The sequence below is a fragment of the Podarcis erhardii genome (assembly GCF_964252035.2).
Source record: "Podarcis erhardii genome assembly, chromosome: 3".
NCBI lineage: Eukaryota > Metazoa > Chordata > Lepidosauria > Squamata > Lacertidae > Podarcis > Podarcis erhardii.
This window is the reverse complement of record NC_138507.1, coordinates 121,491,613-121,519,304: the sequence shown is the minus strand read 5'-3', so window position 1 is coordinate 121,519,304 and position 27,692 is coordinate 121,491,613. Positions and strand designations below refer to the sequence as shown.

Genomic DNA, 27,692 nt, shown 5'->3' with positions numbered 1-27,692 from the left:
GGCTAAAACTCTCCACGGAATAGCAATGGACAAGATTAGTTCTGCAACGCCACGGAGGGTGGAATTGGCATTTGTCCGCCTCGTCCTTTGTATTCCGGGAAGATGCAGTTCAGAAAAACGGAAGCGGATTTGTTCACCTTCTCAGAGTCCAAGAAAGAGAAAAGAGATAAAGTGTGTTTGATGAAGTGGAAACCTTCCCTCCTCTTGGATAATAGCCTGTTGATTGGGAAAGAAAGGATTCCTTGCTAGAAAAGCTGATTGAGTGGGCCAAAGGGAGCATTGAACAAGGAGCTCACCCCTAGCGACAGAACTGGCCCACATTGTGTGCCTCAAGCTATGAGGCAGGGGTGGAGAATCTCAGCCCCAGGGATCAGATGCGGCCCTCCAGGCATCTCTTTCTGGCCCCAGGCTGCCCCCTGCCTCCGTCCCTGCTCAGGCGCTTTTGCCAGGACATGGCATGCGGGACGTGTAAAGGTGCACACAGGTAAATTCTGGAACTCGGTCCCAAAGGTGGCACTGGTGGGCACCAACATAGAGGATTGGGCAAATTCTTGGAGGATGAAAGGTTTGTCTATGCCATGAGTAGGCAAACTAAGACCCGTCCGGGGGCTGGATCCGGCCCAGTCACCTTCTAAATCCGGCCCATGGATGGTCCAGGAACCAGCGTGTTTTTACATGAGTAGAATGTGTGCTTTTATTTAAAACGCACCTCTGGGTTATTTGTGGGGCATAGGAATTCATTCTTCTTTTTTCCCCAAAATATAGTCCGGCCCCCCACAAGGTCTGAGGGACAGTGGACCGGCCCCCTGCTGAAAAAGTTTGCTGACCCCTGGCCTATGACCATGAGTCTACTGCAGCTTCCAGCAACTGGTGTTCTGGATCATTGCGGCTTCCAATTGTGTAGGCAGATCATAGCCATTATGGTTTCGGGGAACTCAGTAGAGTTAAATTCTGTCAATGGAGCAGTATTACAGTGAGGAGGACAAAGGCATTCATTCCCACCAGCGGGGAATGGAACAATCCCCATCACCCACACGTGTCCATCCGGGGGGGGGGGGGTGCTATGAAAGGCCTTCACACAGTGACTGACGCACCATCTCTCAGTTGTGCTGTTAGTCCCCTAACTCTCCCCTCAAGCTTACCCCCCTGCCGCTGGTTCCCTCAATCAGTGGGCATAGCTGTCAACTTTTTCCTTTTTTTAAGGGAAATTCCCTTATTCCGAATAGGATTCCTCGCAAGCAAAGGAAAAAGTTGACAGCTATGCCAGTGGGATGTTTAGCCTCACACTCTTCTTGCCCTGATGGGACAACCCCCTTCAAAAGGAGAATAATTTTTCTTTATGTAAATTTAAGCGAGTTTATGGGTTTCATTTTGTTTATTTATTGCATTTATATGCCCCCTTTTCCTCCAAAGAGCTCAACATGGTCCCCTTCCTCCCCATTTTACTCCCACAACAATCCTGTGAGGTATGTTGGCCTGAGGGACAGCAACCTTAATTCTATGTTGCTTTGTGACTGAGTGGGGATTCGAACCCTGGTCTCCCTCCCAGGTCCTAGCCTAACACTCCCAACTGTTAAATCACACAGGATTTAGTTTGGATATTTCCACTGAAGAGCGTATTTTTATTTATGAAGCTGCCGTGCCTTTTCTGCCTACGCAAGATTGCCGAATAACAACTTTGTCATAATTCAGGCATATAAAATGCAGCACCTTTGAAAAACCAGTTAAGCGTGGAAATACTGAGAAATGGAAAGGCATAAAATGGAAATGGGAAGAATATACAGAGCTGAAGAGAACGTCTTAAGGGAGAACTCAGGCAAGGTGGGCCGGGACAGCTTTGATAAGCCCCCCAAGTTATTGACAGCAGGTAGAAGTCTCTCCTGACCCATGTTGTTGTTGTTTAGTCGTGTCCAACTCTTTGTGACCCCCTGGACCAGAGCATGCCAGGCACTCCTATCTTCCACTGCCTCCCCCATTTGGTCAAACTCATGCTGGTAGCTTCAAGAGCACTGTCCAGCCATCTCGTCCTCTGTCGTCCCCTTCTCCTTGTGCCCCCCATCTTTCCCAACATCAGGGTCTTTTCCAGGGAGCCTTCTCTTCTCATGAGGTGGCCAAAGTCTTGGAGCCTCAGCTTCAGGATCTGTCCTTCCAGTGAGCACTCAGGGCTGATTTCCTTCAGAATGGATCGGTTTGATCTTCTTGCAGTCCATGGGACTCTCAAGAGTCTCCTCCAGCGCCAGAATTCAAAAGCTCCCATTCTTCAGCGATCAGCCTTCTTTATGGTCCAGCTCTCGCTCTCTCCAATAATAAAAACCTCAAGGTTAGATTACTGCTTCACATTATACGTGGGGCTGCCTCTGAAGAAAGCTAGGAAACTTCAGCTGGTACAGAATTCAGCGACCAGGTTGCTCACAGGACAAGACAGTTCAAGCATACGACACAATGATGCCACAACTGAACTGCACCAGCTGCCATTTAATTTCCAGACCCAATTCAAAGTGCTTTTTTTTTAACCTATAAAACCTTAAACGGTACCACAATACCCCAAAGACTGCTTCTCCCCATATGAACTGACCTGGATCCTGTGATCATTATTCTTTGTGACTGCCTCTGCAAGACGTCTGGAGGGCGGCAACATGAGGTCCAGCTCCGAGGGCCTTCTGGCAGTTCCCTCATTGCGAGAAGCAAAGCTACAGGGAACCAGGCAGAGGGCCTTCTCGGTGGTGGCGCCCGCCCTGTGGAACGCCCTCCTACCAGATGTCAAAGCGATAAACAACTACCTGACATTTAGAAGACATCTGAAGGCAGCCCTGTTTAGGAAAGTTTTTAATGTGTGACATTTTAATGTATTTTTAATCTTTGTTGGAAGCCACCCAGCCAGATGCGCAGGGTATAAATTTTATTATTATTATTATTATTATTATTATTATTATTATTATTATTATTATCTCCACTTCCCCATCTTATAAAGTAAAGGTACCCCTGCCCGTACGGGCGAGTCGTGTCCGACTCTGGGGTTGTGCGCCCATCTCGCTTAAGAGGCCGTGAGCCGGCGCCGTCCGAAGACACTTCCGGGTCACGTGGCCAGCGTGACAAAGCTGCTCTGGCGAGCCAGCACCAACGCCGCACACGGAAACACTGTTTACCTTCCCGCTAGAAAGCGGTACCTATTTATCTACTTGCACTTAGGAGTGCTTTCGAACTGCTAGGTGGGCAGGAGCTGGGACTGAACGACGGGAGCTCACCCCGCTGCGGGGATTCGAACCGCCGACCTTGCGATCAGCAAGTCCTAGGCACTGAGGTTTTACCCACAGCGCCACCCGCGTCCCACATCTTATACCTGGGCCTTTATCTATCTGCCTCTTTCATATGACTGCAGTCGCTGACCCCCACCCCTTGTGGTTCTCCCCACTGACCATCACTGGGCAGCCCCATGCCTGCAGCATGCCTGGCTTCTCTCTCCCCATCCCCAAACACACCCTCAGGGTGGGTAGAATCTTCTTGGCCTGCCTCCTTGGGCTAATTCGCACATGTCACCTATACCAAATCACCAGCAAATGAGTGTTAATAATTAGTCTTAGAGAGAAGAAGCCTCAGCTCAGAAGGGTAAGGAGCAAACCAGCTCACATCCTTTTTCTTTCCCTGTTATTCTGGCACCCGTCATGGCTGCTAAGATTTTTCTTCATTGCTGCCCACACCGTATCCAGCTTTGTCTCCCACCACCAACACAGAAACTCGCTCTCAGGACAGGTGGGGTCAGTGGCACCCAATTCACACTGTCCTGCCTGCGCCAAATTGCTGCCAAGTCTGTCCAAAGAAAGAGAAGCCTTGTGCAGGATCCGCAGCTGCGAAGGGCAAAGGGAGCAAGATGTTTGCGACTCACTTTTGTGCCTTTGATGGCCAGGCTTCTGGCACCTCTGCCCTTGCGAAAAAGGCGTTTCTTGAAAAGCCTCTGTTCCTGCCTTTGTTTACTTAACAAGCTGTGCACTTACCCATTTTGTGAGTGTTTCCATTTGAATGCCTTCCCCTTTCCTTTTTTTAAACGCCCCTGAGGCTGCAGGCACCAACGAGTGAGCAGAGAACTTTGCTCAGGAAGACACAGTCATTTCCAAGTGCTGCATTGTCCCATGAATTGCTTGCGTATTGTAATAATACAGTAGGGAAGGGTAATAGCTCAGTGGTGGAACATCTAGTGTAAGGCAGCTTCCTGTTTTTATTTTTAAAACCCCTCTTGCATCAGATTCATTGCCCTCTGGAAGGTTCAGAATATGGAGAGCAAACAACTCCAGGTGGAAAGATGTTGTTGATGGTCTCCGTCTGGCTCAAGAGACAATGGAGAGTGCCTCCAGGGGTGAATTCAAGCCGCTGGGAAATCACATCACCTGCTGTGGCTTCAGAGACCTGTATCTCATGACTGCTGCCTCCCACATTGTTTTTGCTGCATTAGCAACACTGAAGTGACCTCCCCAGGGTGCAAGCCAGGCAGTGTGGATGGCTCCCCAGATGGCAAGCCGCCCCCCGCCCCCCCCGGCTTGGCCTCACTGATAGAGTCTAAAGGAATTATTTTTATTTATGTTTATCTAAAAATAATTCTGAACCTCTTTGTGTACAGAACCTCTCTTAAGTGGTGTACTGAAATATAGGATTTAGACCTTTAAAATACCCCCTTTAAAGTGAGTTCCAAAAGTGTCCCCTAGCACAGAAAAAGAACACACATTTGGTAAGTTAAAAATGGTTTACAGTGGTACCTCAGGTTACATACGCTTCAGGTTACAGACTCCGCTAACACAGAAATAGTACCTCGGGTTAAGAACTTTGCTTCAGGATGAGAACAGAAATTGTGCTCCGGTGGCGCGGCGGCAGCAGGAGGCCCCATTAGCTAAAGTGGTGCTTAAAGGTTAAGAACAGTTTCAGGTTAAGAACGGATCTCTGGAACGAATTAAGTTCTTAACCCGAGGTACCACTGTATTTACAAACTCTCCAAATGTCAGATTCTTGTGCTTTTCCATGCAGCATTCAGAAAAATTGCGCAGGAGGTAAAACTTGGTTTAGTTCCAAAGTGGTGGAAGTGTTTAAATTATTTGTATGGGAACTCAAGAGTTAGCTTGTGAGAGCCATGCGGTCTAAACTGGAGCAGCCACCTCAGGCCTCCTCACATGGTGAGCTTGTCAGGTAGACTGAGAGAGAACATTCCCCGCAAGGTATGGGGAAGTGGACATAGCTAAGTGTAGCAGAGCAACTTAGTAAAAGGTAAAGGGACCCCTGACCATTGTCAGCTTCGCCTTTGAGCCAGTGCCACTGACTGGGCTCAACCTCTCAGCCCCGACTGGGCCAGGCGAGCTGGAAAGCACTTCCATGCAGGAAGCATGTCTAAGTGCTGTGGACTCACAACTCAGAGCTGTGAGCACCAAACTCACTTCCAGTAGTCAGCGGAGCACAACAGAGCATGAACCACACGAACGACAGCTTCTGTAGAATAACTTACTTTATTCTCTACAGCTACTACACAAACTAACTACAGACTAAATGGAGACGCTGAACTGCACTGAGTGTTACAGCTGCATGAGCGGCGACCTTATCTATACACAGATAACACTCAGACTCCCTTTTTGAAGTCAGGCTGGAGCGGAATAAGTAATGAGCAAAATCTGCCCCCTCCTTTCTGAAACATCAGCAGATTCTTGCAATGGGAGGGGTGAAATATCTTCAACCATTAGGTTCAGTCGTGACCGACTCTGAGGTTGCGCTGCTCATCTTGCTTTATTGGCCGAGGGAGCCGGCGTATAGCTTCCAGGTCATGTGGCCAGCATGACTAAGCCGCTTCTGGCGAACCAGAGCAGCGCACGGAAACGCCGTTTACCTTCCCGCCGGAGCGGTACCTATTTATCTACTTGCACTTTGACGTGCTTTTGAACTGCTAGGTTGGCAGGAGCAGGGACAGAGCAATGGGAGCTCACCCTGTCATGGTGATTCACTCCTTCATGCATTAATTAGGCTTAAGCACATTGGTTCTATGAGGCTGGCTATCCTACAGAATTTGGGGTAGGTGGGAATTGTAACAATGCGAATGGGAGACGGCCTTTCTGTTCATTCTGCAAAGCCTGCCAAGGCATGTTATCCGTGGGGCAATGATGATGCTTCAGTCGTTCAAGAAAATGAAAGCCTTTAGGGTATGAAGTTTGGTATCTGTTTGCTTTCAAATGGTGCAAAATACAAGTCCCAGCTGTTCAGTTTTGGTTAGATATGAATTGCTTCCAAGATGCCAACAAATCGGTGTAGTGTGATGTTGGATAAAAATTAAGTGGTTACCAGCTGTAATGTAGAGGTTGAACAATAAGTTATGATAAGTTATAACAAGTTATAATAAGGATTTGCTGAATTAAGAATTTGAACGGGAATACAAAAGGGGGAGGTGAGAGGAGGTCTGGGAAATAAGTTAATGGAAATGAGTAAGGAAAACTACATTTGTTTTAACTGGTTTTTTTCTGCTTTTGTATTTTTGTGTTTTTATTATTATTTTTTGTGTATGTTTATTTTTTGTATTAATTGGAAACTTTAATAAATATCATTTAAAAAAAATAAAAATAAAAATACATAGAGGAGAAAACTGTTGGAGGCAGGAGCGGAACCTGTGGCTTCATTTATGTGGTTCCTCGGGCTTAAGACTTGCTTATAGTGCATAAGAACATTAAGAAGAGTCTTTGCTGGATCAGCCCCAAAAAGAAAAGCGATGCTTCTGTATCCCAGTTGTTGGAACCCACAGGAGGGAAGAGTTGCTCTTGTGCTCGAATCCTGCTTACTGGTTTCCCATAGGCATCTGAATGGCCACTGTGTGGCTTTTTCTTTTTAGAGCTTTGGCAAGCACACCAGTGCTGCCCACTAGTCATTTTTTTGTTGCCGCAGCCGCCCTTAGGTTGGTTTGGTTGCTGTGAGTCTGCCTCTCAGTCCAAAGCAGGCTGACTGGGAAGCTAGCGATGGTGAAGCTGAAGTGGGGGGTGGAATACAAAGGCTACCTCGTCTCCGTCGATGGCTACATGAACATGCAGCTTGCAAATACAAAATAATATATTGACGGTGCATTATCTGGACACCTTGGTGAAGTTCTGATAAGGTGCAATGTTGTTGTTGTTTAGTCATTTAGTCGTGTCCAACTCTTCATGACCCCCTGGACCAGAGCACGCCAGGCACTCCTGTCTCCCACTGCCTCCCACAGTTTGGTCAAACTCATGTCCGTAGCTTCGAGAACACTGTCCAACCATCTCGTCCTCTGTCGTCCCCTTCTCCTTGTGCCCTCCATCTTTCCCAACATCAGGGTCTTTTCTAGGGAGTCTTCTCTTCTCATGAGGTGGACAAAGTCTTGGAGCCTCAGCTTCAGGATCTGTCCTTCCAGTGAGCACTCAGGGCTGATTTCCTTCAGAATGGAGAGGTTTGATCTTCTTGCAGCCCATGGGACTTTCAAGAGTCTCCTCCAGGACCATAATTCAAAAGCAACCATTCTTCAGCGATCAGCCTTCTTTATGGTCCAGCTCTCACTTCCATACATCACTACTGGGAAAACCAGAGCTTTAACTATACGGACCTTTGTTGGCAAGGTGATATCTCTGCTTTTTAAGATGCTGTCTAGGTTTGTCATTGCTTTACTCCCAAGAAGCAGGCGTCTTTTAATTTCGTGACTGCTGTCACCATCTGCAGTGATCATGGAGCCCAAGAAAGTAAGGTCTCTCACTGCCTCCATTTCTTCCCCTTCTGTTTCCCAGGAGGTGATGGGACCAGTGGCCATGATCTTAGTTTGTTAGATGTTGAGCTTCAGACCATATTTTGCGCTCTCCTCTTTCTGAATTTCTGAATTCCGGCTTGGGATTCATCCAGCCCAGCCTTTCGCATGATGAATTCTGCAAATAAGTTAAATAAGCAATAATGTCCTTTATATTAGGGGTGTGGAAGAAGATGGAGAAATGAGAGAATAACTATTTCGGGGGGAAAGTTGTTGTTGTTGTTTTTTAACTGTGCTAAGAAATTTAGTTGTCCGGTTTTGCTTTTTAAAGGTTTTGTCAAGTGACATTTTTTAATGGCCCAAAAAATAAGCATTGTCATTGAAGCAAAATTACCACTATGGAAGAAAAAAATGAAAAAGAAATGGATGGCCACTATGAGAACAGGATGCTGGACTAGATGGGCCATTGGCCTGATCCAGCGGGCTCCTTTTATGTTCTTATGAGATGCTTGCTTCTGTGTGTGCACCCACGTTTCTAACCCCCATTTCCTCCCCTCTCCCCCCCCCCCAGGGGTCATACGGTGAAGGCTGTGTGCGAATCATTCCACCTAGCCAAAGACGCCGGGTTCAAAGTGGTGGCACACATGATGCCAGACCTGCCCAACATGGGACTCGAGAGAGACATCGACCAGTTTGTGGTAAGAGCGGCTCAAGGCACGGGTTGCTTCTGTTTGAACTCGTTTTGGCTGCTGTTCCGTTGGCCTCTTCTTGTGGTCCTTTCTCGGGGATTTAGGGAAGGCACAGTTCAGAGTCAAGGTTGAAGGGCTGAAAGGGTAACCAAGGTCCCTTCCCCATGAACCCCCAGATTCCCCTTTCTATCAGGAACCTGGCTGACTTGCAACAATAATAATAAATTTTATTTATATCCCACCCTCCCCGGCCAGAGCCGGGCTCAGGGCAGCTAACACCAGTAAAATCACAGTAAAAACATAATAGGGGGAAAAAAATAATTTAAAATGTGGGTTAAAATGCAATTTAAAATGCAGTCTCATTTTAAAAGTAGCCCATAAATCAAAACCGTAAGGGGAGGGAAACATAAGGGTCAGACTGAGTCCATACCAAAGGCAGGCGGAACTGTCTTGCAGGCCCTGCGGAAAGATGTCAAGTCCCGCAGGGCCCTAGTCTCTTGTGACAGAGCGTTCCAGCAAGTCGGGGCCAGTACTGAAAAGGCCCTGGCCCTAGCTGAGAGCAATCTAACCACCTTGCGACCTGGGACCTCCAAAGTGTTGTCATTTGTGGACCTTGAGGTCCTCCGTGGGGCATACCAGGAGAGGCGGTCCCGTAGGTATGAGGGTCCTAGGCCGCATGGGGCTTTAAAGATCAAAACCAGCACCTTAAACCTGACCCTGTACTCTACTGGGAGCCAGTGCAACTGGAAAAGCTACAGTGTAGACACTGATCCCAGTTTAGGCAAAAAGTCCATGTTCAAGGAGGTACCGTGAACATTTGAAGAGCCTGGCTGCTGGATCAAGCCGAAGGGGCCCCATCTAGTGGCCAGCCAGATTCTCCAAAGGGAAACCCACAAGCAGGGCACCCTCTTCACTTGCGATTTCCATCAACTGATACCCAGAATCATTGCTACATTTGTCCATGCAGGCAGGGCACAGCCTTGATGGGCAGCAACCAATGCTGTTCTGCCATGGAGGGAAGCTGAACATTAGCTGAAGCAGGCTCAGGTTCAGAGACAAGAGTGGTGGAGTAGTACTGGGGCCTACACAAATGCAATATAACAACCGCCTGTTGTTGTCCTCCATCTGTCTCAAGAGACAATGGAGTGTGCCTCTGGGGGTGAAGTCAAACTGCTGTGCCAGCAGAACCAAAGTCACCTCTCCAGGGCAGTGTGTCTGGAGGTCCTGGGCTGGGCAGACGACAAGACCCACCTCTCAGCCTCGCTGATGTGGTCCAAAGGAAAGCAGAACAGGACATTTGGCACCAGTTTGGCTGCAGGAGTTGCCGGAAGGAGGCGTACAAGGCGCCATCCAACCGCCTTAGGGACTCCACTCTGGATTTGCATAGAGTTTCCTCCTGAGCCTTTTCTTCTCCCAAAGATACCCCATAAGGCAGCAGAATTTTAGGGTCAGAGTTTCCCATCTAGTAGATGGGTTACTAGATTAGATTCCACCTAAACATTAGGAAGAACTTCCTGACAGTAAGAGCTGTTTGACAGTGGAATTTGCTGCCAAGGAGTGTGGTGGAGTCTCCTTCTTTGGAGGTCTTTAAGCAGAGGCTTGACAACCATATGTCAGGAGTGCTCTGATGGTGTTTCCTGCTTGGCAGGGGGTTGGACTCGATGGCCCTTGTGGTCTCTTCCAACTCTAGGATTCTATGATTCTATGATTCTACCTTCCCAGGTTGACAAGCCCCATCTGCCCCTAATATTAAAACAATAAAACAGTATCATAAGAACATACTGGAGAGTATTATACAAAAAAAGAGAGATAAGAGCAGGGATTAAGTAAAAACAAGATCCAAATTTAAGAGTCAGGGAAAGCATGGGCAAAAAAGGTTGTTTGTTTACTTGCTTGTTGCATTTATATCTCTCCTTCTTCTCCAGTGAGCTCAAGGTGGCAGTTATGGTTCTTCTCCTCCTCCTTATTTAATCCTCACAACAACCCTGTGAGGAAGTTAGGCTGTGAAGTTGCAACTGGCCCAAGGTTACCCAGACAGCTTTGTGGCCAAGTGGGGGTTTGAACCTTGGCCTCCCAGGTCCTAGTCCGTTACTCTAACCTCTACACCACAGAGGTTGTATCATTAGAAGTCCTTTGAAACCACCAATGGGTGCTGCATAGATATTTTTTTATCTATGTCATTTTAAATTGTTAATGATATTAATGTTGTATTTTTAGTTTCAGATTTTATGATTTATATGAAAATTGTTTTCCATTTGGTTTTGCATCTTTTGATGTGTTTTATTTGTTGTTTATGACTTTTGTTGCCAACAGTGTGACGCGGCAGCTAAAAAAGCCAATGCAATTCTGAGCTGCATCAATAGGAGTATAGCATCTAGATCAAGGGAAGTAATAGTGCCACTGTATTCTGCTCTGGTCAGACCTCACCTGGAGTACTGTGTCCAGTTCTGGGCACCACAGTTCAAGAAGGACACTTACAAACTGGAACGTGTCCAGAGGAGGGCAACCAAAATGGTCAAAGGCCTGGAAACGATGCCTTATGAGGAACGGCTAAGGGAGCTGGGCATGTTTAGCCTGGAGAAGAGGAGGTTAAGGGGTGATATGATAGCCATGTTCAAATATATAAAAGGATGTCACATAGAGGAGGGAGAAAGGTTGTTTTCTGCTGCTCCAGAGAAGCGGACACGGAGCAATGGTTCCAAACTACAAGACAGAAGATTCCACCTAAACATTAGGAAGAACTTCCTGACAGTAAGAGCTGTTTGACAGTGGAATTTGCTGCCCAGGAGTGTGGTGGAGTCTCCTTCTTTGGAGGTCTTTAAGCAGAGGCTTGACAACCATATGTCAGGAGTGCTCTGATGGTGTTTCCTGCTTGGCAGGGGGTTGGACTCGATGGCCCTTGTGGTCTCTTCCAACTCTAGGATTCTATGATTCTATTCTATGATAAATCTTGTCATGTTGTAAGCCGCCTTGAGCATAGTTTCAACTATGGAAAGGCGGCATACAAATAAAATGACAAGATTCTCCTGGTATGTCCCACGGATAACCTTACGGTCTTCAAACAAGAACATCCTGAATGTCCTGGGCCACATGGAGGTTAGGCTGGCCTCAACCAGAGCCAGGGCTTTTTCGGTCGTGGCCCCGATCTGGTGGAACGCTCTGTGCCAAGAGACTAGGGCCCTGCAGGACTTGACATCTTTCTGCAGGGTCTGCAAGACAGAGCTGTTCCGCCAGGCCTTTGGCCAAGGCACAGTCTGACCCCCTCCTTTGGCAATCATCACAGAACTCTAGCCCAATGCTTGTCATTAATTTGATTTGAACTGATTTTATAATGAAATGATTTTAGAATGTTGTGTTATTTTACTGTTGTTAGCTGCTCTGAGCCCGGCTTCGGCTGTGGAGGGGGGGATATAAATAAAAATAAAAATTATTATTATTATTATTATTATTATTATGCTTCCCATATGGCAGAGGGAAGGGCATTCCAGAATGCCAGGGGCGATGCTCTGTGGGGTGCACAACTGCAAGTAATATTTCCCCAGGTAATCTAAGCCAGAAAGGTGGCACTGTGGGTTAAACCACAGAGCCTAGGACTTGCCAATCGGAAGGTCGGTGGTTCGAATCCCCACGACGGGGTGAGCTCCCGTTGCTCAGTCCCTGCTCCTGCCAACCTAACAATTCGAAAGCACGTCAAAGTGCATGTAGATAAATAGGTACCGCTCCGGTGGGAAGGTAAACGGCATTTCCGTGCGCTGCTCTGGTTCGCCAGAAGCAGCTTAGTCATGCTGGCCACATGACCCGGAAGCTATATGCCGGCTCCCTCGGCCAATAAAGCGAGATGAGCGCTGCAACCCTAGAGTCAGTCACGACTGGACCTAATGGTCACGGGTCCCTTTAATCTAAGCCAGGGAGGGGGAACATCTGTGGCTGCCCAGCTGCTGTTGAACTCCTAGCTCCTGTCATCCACAGCCTTCGTGGGCAATGCCCAGGGATGATAGGAGTTACAGATGAACATCACCTGTTGCATCTCTGGTTCTCCATCCCTGATCTGAGTGATGCTATATATGCTATGACAGGGACTGGTGGTCTTTCAGTTAACGGTCCCTCCTGAGAATCGGCAGAGAGGTCCCATTGCTTCCAAGATCTTCATTGTTAAATAGATTAGACGGATTATAAATCTTCCAATAATAGCACCGGCTGCCTGAATGCTTCCTGTCTTGTGTGAGGCTTCATTTAGTTCATCATCTATCTCTGCGATAATGAGAATCTGAAGATGGAGCGCCTTGGTAATCTCTCTCCCTGGAATTGCCAAGCAGATCAATAGCCATGTCCGGGGGGGTTTGGTTCTTTGTGCACCGCTTGAAGGATGTGAGAGCGAGAATGCAGCAACGTCAACAATTACACTGAGCAGAGGGGAAATGCTGCTTTCCTGACAATGTTAGAAGTTGTGTTTTTTTTCTAGAAGTTGGAGTTTTCCACTGCGCTGGAGGTGGCTTATTCCTTCAGCCTGGTGTACTTGGACCTCCTAGGCGTTAAGATAAAACTTTCCACAGTAGAAAGCAGCTTCTGAATGCCAGTTGCTGGAAGCCACTCTTCCTCATGCCCCAGAATTTATTTTTTTAATTTAATCGAAGTATATATATGCCGTTAAAGCTGTGGTTTCCCAGTAGTGATGTATGGAAGTGAGAGCTGGACCATCAAGAAGGCTGATCACCAAAGATTGGATGCTTTTGAATTCTGGTACTGGAGGAGACGCTGGAGAGCCCCATGGACTGCAAGAAGATCAGACCTCTCCATTCTGAAGGAAATCAGCCCTGAGTGCTCACTGGAAGGACGGATCCTGAAGCTGAGGCTCCAATACTTTGGCCACCTCACGAGAAGAGAAGACTCCCTGGAAAAGACCCTGATGTTGGGAAAGATGGAGGGCACAAGGAGTAGGGAACGACAGAGGACGAGATGGTGGGACAGTGTTCTCAAAGCTACGAACATGAGTTTGACCAAACTGCGGGAGGCAGTGGAAGACAGGAGTGCCTGGTGTGCTCTGGTCCAGGGGGTCATGAAGAGACGGACACGACTAAACAACAACAACAATATATATGCCACCAACTCACATAAAATACCCAGGCACTGTAATAATAATACAACCAATTCTATTAATAGAAAAATTAAAATCCGTCTAATCTATCTAACAACGAAGATCTCATAAGTGTAGGGTACATATGGCAAGACACCCATAAAAACAAAGCAGAACGATCGTTAAAATGATGGAAGAAGAGTAAACAGCTGCATAGGCCTGTCTGCATGTAAAGGGCTTCGGGAGACGCCTGACACTGGAATGCAGCAAAAGGGGGGAATCCCGAGCGCATCTTTTCCTGCGTTTGTCTCTCCTCTCAGTTCTGTTCCGAACAACAAGTGTGATTCATGGATCATCCCCGCCCCCACCCCCTCCCTCCCTCCATCCGTCTACCCCCTGGGTCGCCTCATTTTTCATCTGTGACGACAACTCACAAGTGTGCCTTTTTATTGCCTGATGCGGTCTTGAGGTGCAGGCTCTGTTAAAAACCTCATTAATCCTGCCGAGCACTTGATTTATGCCAGCTATTAATCTGATCGTTTTATAAACTCCCCTGCTGGCCCGTCAAAGCGAATTTCCTCGGCCAGCCGTTGCCAACCCGAGGCCCCCTCCACTTGTCTTGGACTGCCGCTCCCTAACCATTGGCCATGCTGGCTGAGACTGAGTGGGAGTCCAGCAGCACCTGAAGGACACCATGTTAGCAAAGGCCAACCTAAACCTTTAAGTAAGGGGGTGGACCACCAGAACTGATGGATGTCCAACAAAGATGAATGTTGGATGATTGAAGATACAAAAAAAGTCCTTCTTCACACAGCACACGATTAAACTATTATTATTATTATTATTATTATTATTATTATTATTATTACCCCACCCATCTGGCTGGGATTCCCCAGCCACTCTGGGTGGCTTCCAACCAAATATTAAAAACACAATACAGCATTAACTATTAAAAACTTCCCTTTTTTATTTTTTTAAGAGATATTTATTAGAATTTCCAATTTAATACAAAAAGTCAACAGAAAACAAAAAATACACAAAAAATCACAAAAATACACAATTAAAAAAACAAAACAAATATAATTCCCATTACTTATTTCCATTACCTTATTTCCCGGACCTCCTCTCACCTCCCCCTTTTGTATTCCAGTTCAAATTCTTAACTCAGCAAATCCTTATTGTAACTTAATATAACTTATTTTAACTTATTGCTCAACCTTACTATTAAAAACTTCCCTAAACAGGGCTGCCTTCAGATGTCTCCTAAAAGTCAGATACAGTGGTACCTAGGGTTACAGACGCTTCAGGTTACACGCTCCACTAACCCAGAAATAGTACCTCGGGTTAAGAACTTTGCTTCATGATGAGAACAAAAATTGCACGGTGGCGGCAGTGGGAGGCCCCATTAGCTAAAGTGGTACCTCAGGTTAAGAACAGGTTCAGGTTCAGAATGGACCTCCAGAACGAATTAAGTTCTTAACCCGAGGTACCACTGTAATTGTTTGTTTCCTTGACATCTGGTGGGAGGGCGTTCCACAGGGCGGGCGCCACCACCGAGAAGGCCATCTGCCTGGTTCTCTGTAATTTCGTTTCTCACAGTGAGGGAACCGCCAGAAGGTCCTCAGAGCTGGACCTCAGTGTCTGGGCTGAACAATGGATGGTCACCAGCTTGGATGGTTTAAAAGAGGATTAGACAAATTCATGGAGGAGGAGAGGTCTAGCGATGACTACTAGTCACAAAGGCTGTGCTTTGCCTCCACAATTGGAGGTACCAGTTGTTGGAAACCTCAGGAGGGGAGATATGCTCTTGTGCTCAGCTCCTGCTTGCATCTGAGAAGAGGATGCTGGACTAGATGGACCATGGCCCAGATCCAGCAGGCTCTCCTCGTGTTCTCACAGGCCAGGACTGCAGTTTCGGGCTGTATCCCCATCATCACCATGTGCAGAGAAGGAACAGGGCATAGGAGATCAAGGGAGATGAGCGTCAGGGAAAGGAGAGCTTCGGGAAATGGGTGGCTGGAGAAAAGAGAAGATCTGAAGCAGAGGCGGTGAGGGCTGTTTCCCTTTGTAATGGGTTAGGAGGGTTGTTCCCAGTGGTTTTCCCAGTAGTGATGTATGGAAGTGAGAGCTGGGCCATAAAGAAGGCTGATTGCCGAAGAATTGATGCTTTTGAATTCTGGTCCTGGAGGAGACTCTTGAGAGTCCCATGGACTGCAAGAAGATCAAACCTCTCTATTCTGTAGGAAATCAGCCTGGAGTGCTTACTGGAAGGACAGATCCTGAAGCTGAGGCTCCAAGACTTTGGCCACCTCATGAGAAGAGAAGACTCCCTGGAAAAGACCCTGATGTTGAGAAAGATGGAGGGCACAAGGAGAAGGGGACGACAGAGGACGAGGTGGTGGGGCAGTGTTCTCGAAGCTACCAGCATGAGTTTGACCAAACTGCGGGAGGCAGTGGAAGACAGGAGTGCCTGGCGTCTTCTGGTCCAGGGGGTCAGAGTCGGACACAACTAAACAACAACAACAACAAGGAGGGTTGTGGGACTAGAAGGGCATCTGGCCAGTAGAGCATGATGTGCCTGAACATCTTATACTGGCTCAAACTGGCCAACGAACCCCTCAGGCCTCTGGTGCTTCTGCTGCAGCAGGGATGGGGAACCTCAAGCCAGGGGCCAGATGTAGTCCTCGCTGGCCCCCAGGATCCTCCACAGGCCCCACCCCCTCAATGATCCTGCCATGTTCTTGCCCTGGCTGTGGGGTGTGTCTGCTGTGGTTTGCCTAGGATGGAGGAGAGAGGGAGTGTGCGTAGAAACTAGCCTCCTGTACAAAGGTAAGATTTACATTTGTTGCCCTGCCTATTTCTGCCTCTGGCCCTGCCCACCGCTGGCGTGTGGCCCCCAGAAAGCTGCGCAAAAGGGAATCAGGCCCTCGGGCTGAGAAATGTCACCCACCCCTGTGCTGTAGATCTGTAGATGTGGATTTAAAAACTTGAAATAAAAGGGAAGGAAGGAAGGTGCCTTCTCTCCATCCTTGCATGAACAAGGCAACTTGATCCCGAGTCGTTTTTAAACCGGCGCCGCGAGATCTCCCGTCCCTCGAAAACCTGCCTTTTTTGGCAGGCAGCAGCGACTGTGTGCCAAATCCGTCCTGTGACTTCCCCGCAGGCACATTATCAAGGTCAGGCCAGAAGGTGTTGAGGTGATCAGGCCTCTGAAAATGCTTTCTAGAGCTCTTTTCAACGCTCCCTAAGTGCCTGAAATAATCGCTTTCAATTGCAGACAAATTGCAGTCAGCTGAACTATGGACAACTTAATGGCTGATCTCTCTGTCTCTCTCTCTCTCTCACACACACACACACCTTCTCCTTTTGATAAATAAGCATCTTGGCAGCAGGCACTAAATATTTTTAGACTGTTTTCCTAGATCTCGGTGCTCGTGTGTTGCTCACACTGTACAGCCCCAAGCACCATGTGTGTGCATGAGCTATGGACTGTGTGATGAAGGCTTATCCCCCCTCCCCAAACACCAAAACTTCCTGGCCATTCTATGAATAATTGACAAACTTCTGTTGCTGCTTCTTTCTTTCTTTATTTCTTTCTTTCTTTCTTTCTTTGCAACTCAAAATCAGCAAAACTCCCCAACCCTCACCCTGCCGGCAAGGACTGCTTATGAATCATGAATCCATAGTTCACAGGGCAACTTAGAGGTCTGAGCAATGAACCTTTGCAGCCCTCGCCTCCATTCTGCCTATGGATTAATTGTTTCTGTTGCATCCATGACATTTCAAACATGTTAAATAACTGCAAGAGGAAAAGTCAATGGTGTTCGTTTAATTGTGGCCCTCTCACCTGTGAACCCAACTGCAAATGGCCAAATTCCAATATAATGTTGATTCCCAAGCCGGAAAGCCTCGTGCTCTCACAGGCCATCACTCACCCAGAGCATCCTCATGCATGAGCAGTTCTTGTGTCTCTGGAGAGAGGCAACGGTGCCTGCAAATCATATTGCTCGAACCTTGCCACAATAGCTGATATTCCTTTTCTAGCTGCATCCTAGACTTTGTTGTTGTTTAGTCGTTTAGTCGTGTCCGACTCTTTGTGACCCCATGGACCAGAGCACGCCAGGCACTCCTGTCTTCCACTGCCTCCCACAGTTTGGTCAAACTCATGCTGGTAGCTTCGAGAACATTGTCCCACCATCTCGTCCTCTGCCATCCCCTTCTCCTTGTGCCCTCCATCTTTCCCAACATCAGGGTCTTTTCCAGGGAGTCTTCTCTTCTCATGAGGTGGCCAAAGTATTGGAGCCTCAGCTTCAGGATCTGTCCTTCCAGTGAGCACTCAGGGCTGATTTCCTTAAGAATTGAGAGGTTTGATCTTCTTGCAGTCCATGGGACTCTCAAGAGTCTCCTCCAGCGCCAGAATTCAAAAGCATCCATTCTTCGGCGATCAGCCTTCTTTATGGTCCAGCTCTCACTTCCATACATTACTACTGGGAAATTCATGGCTTTAACTATACGGCCTTGGTTGGCAAGGTGACATCTCTACTTTTTAAGATGCTGTCTAGGTTTGTCATTGCCATCCTAGACTAGACTAAACGACTAAACAACAACAACAACAAGCCTCCTTGAGCATTGTTTTAACTGTGGAAAGGCGGCGTACAAATAAAATGATGGTGATGATGATGTTCAGAATACAGCCCCAGCCTCAGCAGATCTCCGCGCTCAGCCTGAGGTGGCAACCCCCACCCCACATTTAAGAGACGGAGCTCAAAGGCCCTGCCACAGCAGTGACGCCAGAGGCCTGCAGGGGTGCGAAGGTGAGGGGGAGACCCAGAGACCTCCAGGGGAGAAGGACCGAAGAGGCCCTCAAGGAGGGGAGACAACCCCCTCGCCGCCTCCCTGGGAGCCCGGGGGGGGGGGGTACCCAAAGAAGGGAGGTGGTTCATGCCTGGCACAGATCCCCTCCACCGAGAGCTTTGCCTCACCCCTGCCTGTGGGCTGCAATATGGCAGGAGGTGCCAGTGGCAGGAGGCAGAGGACAGGGATGAAAAGGAAGCTGACGGTGGCCAAAGCAGGACAGAAAATCTAGTGACGAACACACAAAAACAGAAAACCAAAAAAAAAAAAAGCCCTACGTGTGGGAAATTCCGGACATCTCTTAAAATCCCCCCTGGCCACCACTTTAAGCATCCGATTTCCGTACATGTCCAGAATTTTCTGGACATATGGCAAACCTATTCTAGACCCCCAGTTTAATTTTTTGCATGCTAAAACTGCTGGCGCAGAATGTCCCTTCTGTTTGCTGCTATTGCAAAATGTTGCCCTTGGTGTGTGCGTATGTATTCTTTGCAAATATAACCGAAAGGAAAAAGAAAAGCAACAGCAGCTCACATTAGCAATAAGAATAATCCCTGAAGGTCAGCACCCACCTGTGTCCTAAAATTCTCATCATCCAAGAGTGAGATATTTAAACACCACATGCCAGAGGTTTTTACCTTATCAGATAACTGCCTAGCAAGATAGTGCATGAACTGAAATAGCAATTGTACCAATCTGACGTGTTGCAACATGCTGTAATAATGGAGAAGGGGCCAGAAAATATTCTATTCATATTCTATTCTCAAACAGTTGTGATGAACTGATTATTTATATATATATATATAGCCACCTTTTCTACAATGTGATATGCGCCAAACATCAACCAATCCAAATTCAGTCATGTATTCTTTCAATGTAGATCTCACCAAGGATTGAAATTTATGGGGAGCAAATGCCTAAATTGTTTTTGGCATCCGTCTGTCTCGGGGGACAATGGAGGGCTGTGCCTTTGTGGGTGAAGATGAACTGTTGGAAGGTTACAACACCTGCTGTGGCTGTAGAGACTAATGCACCGCTTGATTGTAAAGAAACAAACAAAAACCAACAAACCTCAAAGCAGTTTACAAAATGCTACAACAAAAATTAAAACAGCGTGCAAAAAGAATACTGAAACAGGCTGAATACTGAATACTGAAACAGGCTGAAATTCACATCAACTTTTCTAAGCATCTGGGGAGGCTTGCCTAAACGAGAATGTTTTTAGCAGGCGCCAAAAATAATGTAGTGAAGGCGCCTGCTTGTGATCAATAGGCGGGGAGTTCCGAAGGTTAGGTGCTGCCACACTAAACAAGTTCTTACAACTTCAGAATGGGAATTGCTTGGCACCTGTAGCTGTGCCAGTTCTGCGCATCAAAGCAGTCGAGTGAGCATTTGTGTGGTAAAGCGATCTTGAGTTGGGATGCCGGTGGTGCTGTGGTCTAAACCACTAAGCCTCTTGGGCTTGCCGATCGGAAGGTCAGCAGTTCGAATCCCTGTGACGGAGTGAGCTCCCGCTGCTCTGTCCCAGCTCCTGCCAACTTACCTGTTCGAAAGCATGCCAGCACAAGTAGATAAATAGGTACCACTGTGGCATTAAGGGACACGGTGTTTCCGTGCACTCTGGCTTCTGTCATGGTGTCCTGTTACACCAGAAGCCGTTTAGTCCTGCTGGCCACAGGACCTGGAAAGCTGTCTGTGGACAAACTCTGGCTCCCTTGGCCTGAAAGCGAGATGAGCACCGCAACCCTATAGTCTCCTTTGACTGGACTTAACCATCCAGCGGTCCTTTTACCGAAGGTGATTTCGTAGGTGAACCCAAGTTGTTAAGGGCTTTATATACTAACAGTAACACCTTGAACTTAGCCTGATCACAAATTGGCAACCAGTGCAGATCTCCGATAAGGGACAAGGCGGTCTCTTAAGTAACCAGTGTCCTCCAGTTGGTGGGAGTTTTGTCCAAAACATCTGAAGGGCTCTGGGTTGGTGACAGCCGTTCTGCGCACTCCCTCTTTTTACATTTTGTATTTGTTGTGCTAGTATAAGCAATCCCTTTGGTGTGGGGTGTTTTGCTCCCAAAACCTCTCCGTGATCCTTGCTGCTCTCGGTAGCTCATATTCTTTCGCACCCAGACTTGGGAGTTGCTTTGTGGCAATAGCCTGTGTGTTGTTCACACGTGCTGAGCAGATGATTACGGCCCTCTTGAAACATATTTGTCCCCCTCTTTCCCAACAGTTCTTACGCTAATCTTCAGGGTTCATCATACAGTCCAGATCGGCACAAAGGAGAGTGAGCGTTTGTATGATTTGGGGGTGGGATGGGGAGGGGAGAGAGAAAATCTAATCCCCTGTAGACTTTTTAATGCTGGAGCCTCATAGGAAAGCGACAGAAATTATTGCATTTGTATGTGTCAACAGCCAAGGGACTGTTTTATGCCCTGCAGGTTTGGAGACAATCAGCGAAGGCAGTCATGGCTTTGAAGTGTTAATCTTAGCTGCTGCTATTCATTACCCTCCTAAGAATGCAGGAGTGAACAAGGAAGCCAGTACTGCAGAGTTTAAATCTGTTCTGTGGACTCCTGGATTAGGAACACAAAATTGATCTGCCTTCTGTTGTGGGTAACCTGTGCAATGAGAAGGTGGCCCCTGGTTCCCCTCTCTCTGGCCTTTGGGATCATGCCCATGATTTTCTTTGAGTGCATGTCCTTGAACTAGAGGGTGTGTGTGCATCTATTTGGTGCAAATGTCTGACTTTCGTTGTGCCTCAGATGCAGCCTGCTTGGCACAGGTAAGAGTTGCACCCGTTGCTGGGCCCCTTGTCGCCTCTGGCAACATTCAGCAGCCCAAATGACAACAAAATGTAGCCTTGCAGATCTCTTCCACAATGTAGGCGCCACCACTAAAAAGGTCCTGCCTTTTGCTCCAGCCTGTCTCATCTCACACAATGATGTGGGTGGACAGCAGGAGCTGAACCATATGAAAAGAGCAGTCATATGAAAGAGGCAGATAAAGGCCCGGGTACGAGATGGGGAAGTGGAAATATAATAATAATAATAATAATAATAATAATAATAATAATAATAATAATAATAATTTATTTGTACCCCGCCCATCTGGTTGGGTTTCCCCAGCCACTCTGGGCGGCTTCCACAAAGACCAAAAATACACTAAGATGTCACACATTAAAAACTTCCCTGAACAGGGCTGCCTTAAGATGTCTTCTGAATGTCAGGTAGTTGTTTATCTCTTTGACATCTGATGGGAGGGCGTTCCACAGGGTGGGTGCCACTACCGAGAAGGTCCTCTGCCTGGTTCCCTGTAGCTTTGCTTCTCGCAATGAGGGAACCATCAGAAGGCCCTCAGAGCTGGACCTCAGCGTCCAGGCAGAACGATGGGGGTGGAGACACTCCTTCAGGTATAGGTATAGGGCGCCTCTCCTTTCTCCAGTACCTCTGGCAGAGATAACCAATTCCGAGGATATTTCTCCCACTAAGGCGAGATAATCTACCTGTTTGCCAGGCCACTGATTTTCAGGGGGAGGAGAGGCAGCTGTTACACAGCTGAGTAACTGCCCCTTCTACCTTGATGAAAAAGCAGCAGTTTCCTGGCACCGCAATGACTAATTTATACCAATCACCTCCCGATTATTTATGCCAGCCCGCAGGTTTACAAGGGCGTGAATGAATGGGAACCTGTCAGCGCCATTAGTGTTAATAACAGCAAGGCATGTCTCCCCCTTCTCCCTTTTCTGAGGCAGACTTCTGCTAGCGAAATCAATTATTGTTCCTATAAAATGCGTGTCGTGGCTGGCGTGTCTGACTGCTGCACTGACAACGTGCGCTGCTGGGTTTTTAATTGACATTTTGTTGTTTTGCAATTCGTAGAGCAGCGGTTGCCCGCTGGAATAAAGCGAGGCGTGCACCCTGCCCCACTTCAGACTCCGCCAGAGCTGCGGCGTTTTGAGCAGCAGGCAGCCCTTGATGGCTTTGGTTTTTGTTCTGCGGCGGAAAGTCGCGCTCTGTTGTTGGAGGCCTGCCGTCTCGGCAAACAAAGGCAATTGCCACCCCTCTCCAAGTGCTACTGTAAGGCTTGACCTAGAGCAGCCTTCGCCACCCCGATGCTGTGCTGGCTGGGGCTGAGATGAGCTGCAGCCCAAGACATCTGCAAGGTACACAGGGTTGGGGAAGGTGGATAAAAGGAAAACAGAAAGTACTTCTTCACGAAGCACCTATTTCAGCTGTGGAACTCCCTGCCACAGGACACAGTGGTGGCTCTAAAAGAGGATTAGACAAATTTGCAGAGGGCTATCGGTGGCTGCTAGCCAGGATGTCCTGCTCTGCCTCCACAGTCAGAGGCAGCAAGGCTTCTGAACACCAGTTGCTGGAAACCACAAGAAGGGAGAGAGTTGGGTTCGGATCCTGATTGAGGGTTTTTTCCTTTGGGGCATCTGGTGAGCCACTGTGAGAACAGGATGCTGGACTAGGTGGGCCACTGGCCTGATCCAGCAGCAGCCTAGGACCCTCGTACCTACAGGACGACCTCTCCTGGTATGCTGCGCGGAGGACCTTAAGGTCCACAAATGACAACACTTTGGAGGTCCCAAGTCGCAAGGTGGTTAGATTGGTCTCAACTAGGGCCAGGGCCTTTTCAGCACTGGCCCCGACTTGGTGGAACGCTCTGTCACAAGAGACCAGGGCCCTGCGAGAGTTGACATCTTTCCGCAGGGCCTGCAAGACAGAGCTGTTCTGCCTGGCATTTGGTTTGGACTCAGTCTGACCCTTATGTTTCCCTCCCCTTATGGTTTTGATTTATGGGCTACTATTAAAATGAGGCTGCATTTTAAATTGTATTTTAACCCGTATTTTAAATTGTTCCCCCCCCCATTATGTTTTTATTGTAATTATACTGGTGTTAGCCGCCCTGAGCTTTCAGCCTCAGTTATATCCCTGCGTCCAAACAAGAGCTGCTGAACTCAAGCACCATCGTGCACCTTTTGCATTCTGATCTCGTGTCTCTCCTTTTTTCCCGCCCCACAGGAGTTTTTCGAGAATCCCGCCTTTCGCCCTGATGGCATGAAGCTCTACCCGACCCTCGTGATCCGTGGCACCGGCTTGTACGAGCTCTGGAAGACAGGGAGGTACAAGAGCTACCCTCCGAGCACCCTCGTGGATTTGGTGGCGAGGATACTGGCTCTCGTGCCCCCGTGGACGCGAGTATACCGTGTGCAGAGGTAAAGTTGCTTGCAGTTAGATGGTGTTTTTGGGGGGAGGGCACTCAAGGGTACGCAGTACTGGCACCTCCCGTCCTCCAGTGTTAAAAGTGTGGCCCTTACTATAACAAATTCATGGTGAGTACGGGCCTCGATTTTTCCTTTTTTAAAATCGCTGGTGCCACTTACTGTGAAACAGAAACTTTCTGAAGGTTTGAAGTTCAGAATCACTTGAGTCGCTCCTGTATGTCCCCATCCCCCCAGTCGTAATGCCCTTATACAAATCTATGGCATGGCCATGTTTTGAATACTCTGCACAGTTCCAGTCACCAAACTTCAAAAAGGGTATTTCAGAGTTGGAAAAGGTTACCCAGAAACTACAACTAATCCAGAATGCGGCAGCTAGACTGGTGACTGGGAGCGGCCACCGAGACCATATAACACCGGTCTTGAAAGACCTACACTGGCTCCCAGTACGTTTCCGAGCACAATTCAAAGTGTTGGTGTTGACCTTTAAAGCCCTAAACAGCCTCAGTCCAGTATACCTGAAGGTGCGTCTCCACCCCCATCGTTCAGACCAGACACTGAGGTCCAGCTCCGAGGGCCTTCTGGCAGTTCCCTCCCTGCGAGAAGTGAGGTTACAGGGAACCAGGCAGAGGGCCTTCTCGGTAGTGGCACCCACCCTGTGGAACGCCCTCCCATCAGATGCCTCCAGCAGTTGCTGAATCCCAGTTGCTGGAAACCAGAGACTTGGGTCCTGCCTTTGAGGCATCTTGTTGGCCATTGTGAGAGTAGGATGCCGGATGAGATAAGCCTTTTTTTGGCCTGGCCCAGCAGGCTGTTCTTCTGCCCGCCCCCTGCCCCCCAGCCAACTCACTTCCTTCCATTCTCTTGACAATCCTCATTTGCCTGCTTGGCTCAGCCCAGCCTGCTGTGTTGTCATCCACTTCTAATTCTCATTAGGAACGTGGAGCTATTTCATGTGATTCAGGGTGCGCTCACAGGCCAGGCTAATCACATGGTAATTGCAGATGCTGTTTGATGATTCAGTAATGTGCTGCTCCTAGACTCCGTTGCCACTTAGTGAATCACCGTAGATCGTGGCCTCTTGCCTCTTCGGCAGGTGCTTCCCCACTGGGGAGCCAAACTAGGGAGAGGTGATAAAAAGTGGCAGTGTTGCCGTAATTCACCTTTTCGATTATATGGACCCAAGAAAAGATATTACAATAAGATGTGGGGGATGTGCTCACAATTACACACACACACACAGCGTCATTAAAAGGAGGGGCTCTGGGCAGGCAGAGGGGGTAGCTTGGTGCTTACCACCTTGGGGAAGGGACATGGTCTAAACCACTGAGCCTCTTGGGCTTGCTGATCGGAAGGTCTGCGGTTCGAATCCTCGCAACAGAGTGAGCTCCCGTTGCTCTGTCCCAGCTCCTGCCAACCTAGCAGTTGAAAAGCACACCAGTGCAAGTAGATAAATAGGTACTGCAGCAGCGGGAAGGTAAACAGTGTTTCCGTGCACTCTGGTTTCTGCCATGGTGTTCCGTTGCTCCAGAAGCGGTTTAGTCCTGCTGGCCACATGACCCAGAAAGCTGTCTGTGGACAAACACCAGCTCCCTCGGATTTAAGCGAGATGAGCACCGCAACTCCATAATCGCCTTGGATTGGACTTAACCGTCCATGGGTCCTTTAGTAAAGGTAAAGGGACCCCTGACCATTAGGTCCAGTCGTGGCCGACTCTGGAGTTGCGGCACTCATCTTGCTTTATTGGCCGAGGGAGCCGGCGTACAGCTTCTGGGTCATGTGGCCAGCATGACTAAGCCGCTTTTGGCGAACCAGAGCAGCGCACGGAAACGCCGTTTACCTTCCCGCCAGAGCTGTACCTATTTATCTACTTGCACTTTGACGTGCTTTTGAACTGCTAGGTTGGCAGGAGCAGGAACCGAGCAACGGGAGCTCACCCCGTCGCGGGGATTTGAACTGCCAACCTTCTGATTGGCAAGTCCTAGGCTCTGTGGTTTTAAGCCCTTTACCTTTTACTAAACATGTGCATACAAAGCAAAGGGTGATGGGAGTTTCAATCCAGAATATCTGGAGGGCACCAGATGGCCAAGTCTGCTCTGGAATATATAGAGGGACCATCCCCTGTCCTGTTGCATCACAGGTATGAAGCAACCCCCATATGAGGAAACGTTGCTTGAGAAAAACGTGTAAAGAAAATGCAAGCGAGAGGCAACTTGACATGAGTTTATAAAATTCTTCATTGGGGAAAGTGGACAGAGAAAAACCGCCGCCTCTTCTTTCATAACTGTTGAACTTATAGCCATCCAATGAAACTGAATGTTTGAGGTTTCAGTACATTCGTTTTTTTAAGAGAGTTGATCTTGTGTTTAATAATAATAATAATAATAATAATAATAATAATAATAATAATAATAATAATAATTTATTTATACCCCACTTTCCCTGGCCAGAGCCAGGCTCAGAGCGGCTAACACCAGTAAAATTACAATAAAAACATAATAGGAGGAGGGAAACCAATTTAAAATACAGGGTAAAATGCAATTTAAAATGCAGCCTCATTTTAAAAGTAGCCCATAGAACAAAACCATAAGGGAAGGGAAACAGAAGGGTCAGACTGAGTCCAAACCAAAGGCCAGGCGGAACAGCTCTGTCTTGCAGGCCCTGCGGAAAGATGTCAAGTCCCGCAGGGCCCCAGTCTCTTGTGACAGAGCTTTCCACCAAGTCGGGGCCAGTGCTGAAATGGCCCTGGCCCTAGTTGAGACCAGTCTAACCACCTTGCGACCTGTGACCTCCAAAGTGTTGTCATTTGCAGACCTTAAGGTCCTCCGCGGGGCATACCAGGAGAGGCGGTCCTGCAGGTACGTTTGTCCTAGGCCATATAGGGCTTTAAAGGTCGAAACCAGGACCTGCATGTAGGCTTCCCTTTGGGGCATCTGCCTGGCAACAGTGAGAACAGGATGGTGGACTTGATAGGCCTTTGGCCTGATCCACCAGGCTACTATTATGTTCTTGCGTAATGTCCCAAATGCACCTGTGGCGTTCTTATATCTTCTCATATCCCACCCACCTTTTAACAGATAACAACTTTCATTAGCCAGAAAAGCAATTCATTGTCCTACTTTAGCCAAGGCGCCAGTGGCCGGCCGATAACATTGCACAATATTAAACCTCGCATTTATCACCAACCCGTTTCTACCCAGCGAGGGAAGAATATCCAATTTGTAATTGTCACAGCCAAACGTTTCTAATAACAGCTGGCCTGCTTGAGGGTGGCAGTTAATCAAAAGAAAGGGTTGTCATTACCAAGTAATTCATCTTTGCCCATCAGGTGACCAGAATCAAAGTAAACAGTTTTTAGGAGAGTGCTGTGCAAGTCTGAACAGGTATGATCCTCCAAGCTTGGCCTCTACACTTGAGACAAAGTGTGACCCCCCAGTAGGGGATACAGAGAAGAGCTGTCTGCCCGGACACTGAGGTCCAACGCCGAGGGCCTTCTGGCAGTTCCCTCACTGCGAGAAGCCAAGTTACAGGGAACCAAGCAGAGGGCCTTCTCGGTGGTGGCTCCCGCCCTGCGGAACGCCCTCCCACCAGATGTCAAGGAGAACAACAACTACCAAACTTTTAGAAGACATCTGAAGGCAGCCCTATTTAGGGAGGCTTTTAGTGTTTGATGCATTTCTGTATTTTAATATTTTGTTGGAAGCCGCCCAGAGTGGCTGGGGAAGCCCAGCCAGATGGGCGGGGTATAAATAAATTATTATTATTATTATTATTATTATTATTATTATTATTATTATTATTATTATAAACACTTAAGGAGACCCTGCAGGATCAGACCAGTGGCCCATCTAGTCCAACGTCCTGTTCTCACAATGGTCCACCAGATGCCCATTATCGGAAACCAGCAAGAAGGATTTGAGGCCAAGAACAACTCCCCCTCCTGGGGTTTCCAGAAGGATTGTTGTCTCCATCTTGGAGGCAGAACATAGACATCATGGCTTAGTGGCCATCGAAAACCTCCATGAATTTGTCCAATCCTCTTTTAAAGCCATCCAGGTTCGTGGCTGTTACCGCCTCCAGCCAGAGGGAGTTCCACAGTCCGTCTGAATGTTGAGCAAAGAAATTCTTC

General features: G+C 47.9%; 1 protein-coding gene and 1 long non-coding RNA gene across 2 annotated transcripts in view; one reads left to right on the top strand and one right to left on the bottom strand.

Annotated features, from left to right (window-relative positions):
• Positions 1–27,692, bottom strand: part of LOC309338065 — a 188,005-nt gene that overhangs the window by 68,099 nt on the left and 92,214 nt on the right. The gene's annotated exons all lie outside the window — the stretch shown is intronic.
• ELP3 (elongator acetyltransferase complex subunit 3) overlaps positions 1–27,692 on the top strand; it is a 125,483-nt gene that overhangs the window by 52,565 nt on the left and 45,226 nt on the right. Inside the window, exons 9-10 of the mRNA XM_081854777.1 lie at positions 8,286–8,412; positions 23,364–23,557. Coding sequence (XP_081710903.1) covers positions 8,286–8,412; positions 23,364–23,557 — 321 coding nt within the window. The remainder of the gene's footprint in view (positions 1–8,285; positions 8,413–23,363; positions 23,558–27,692) is intronic.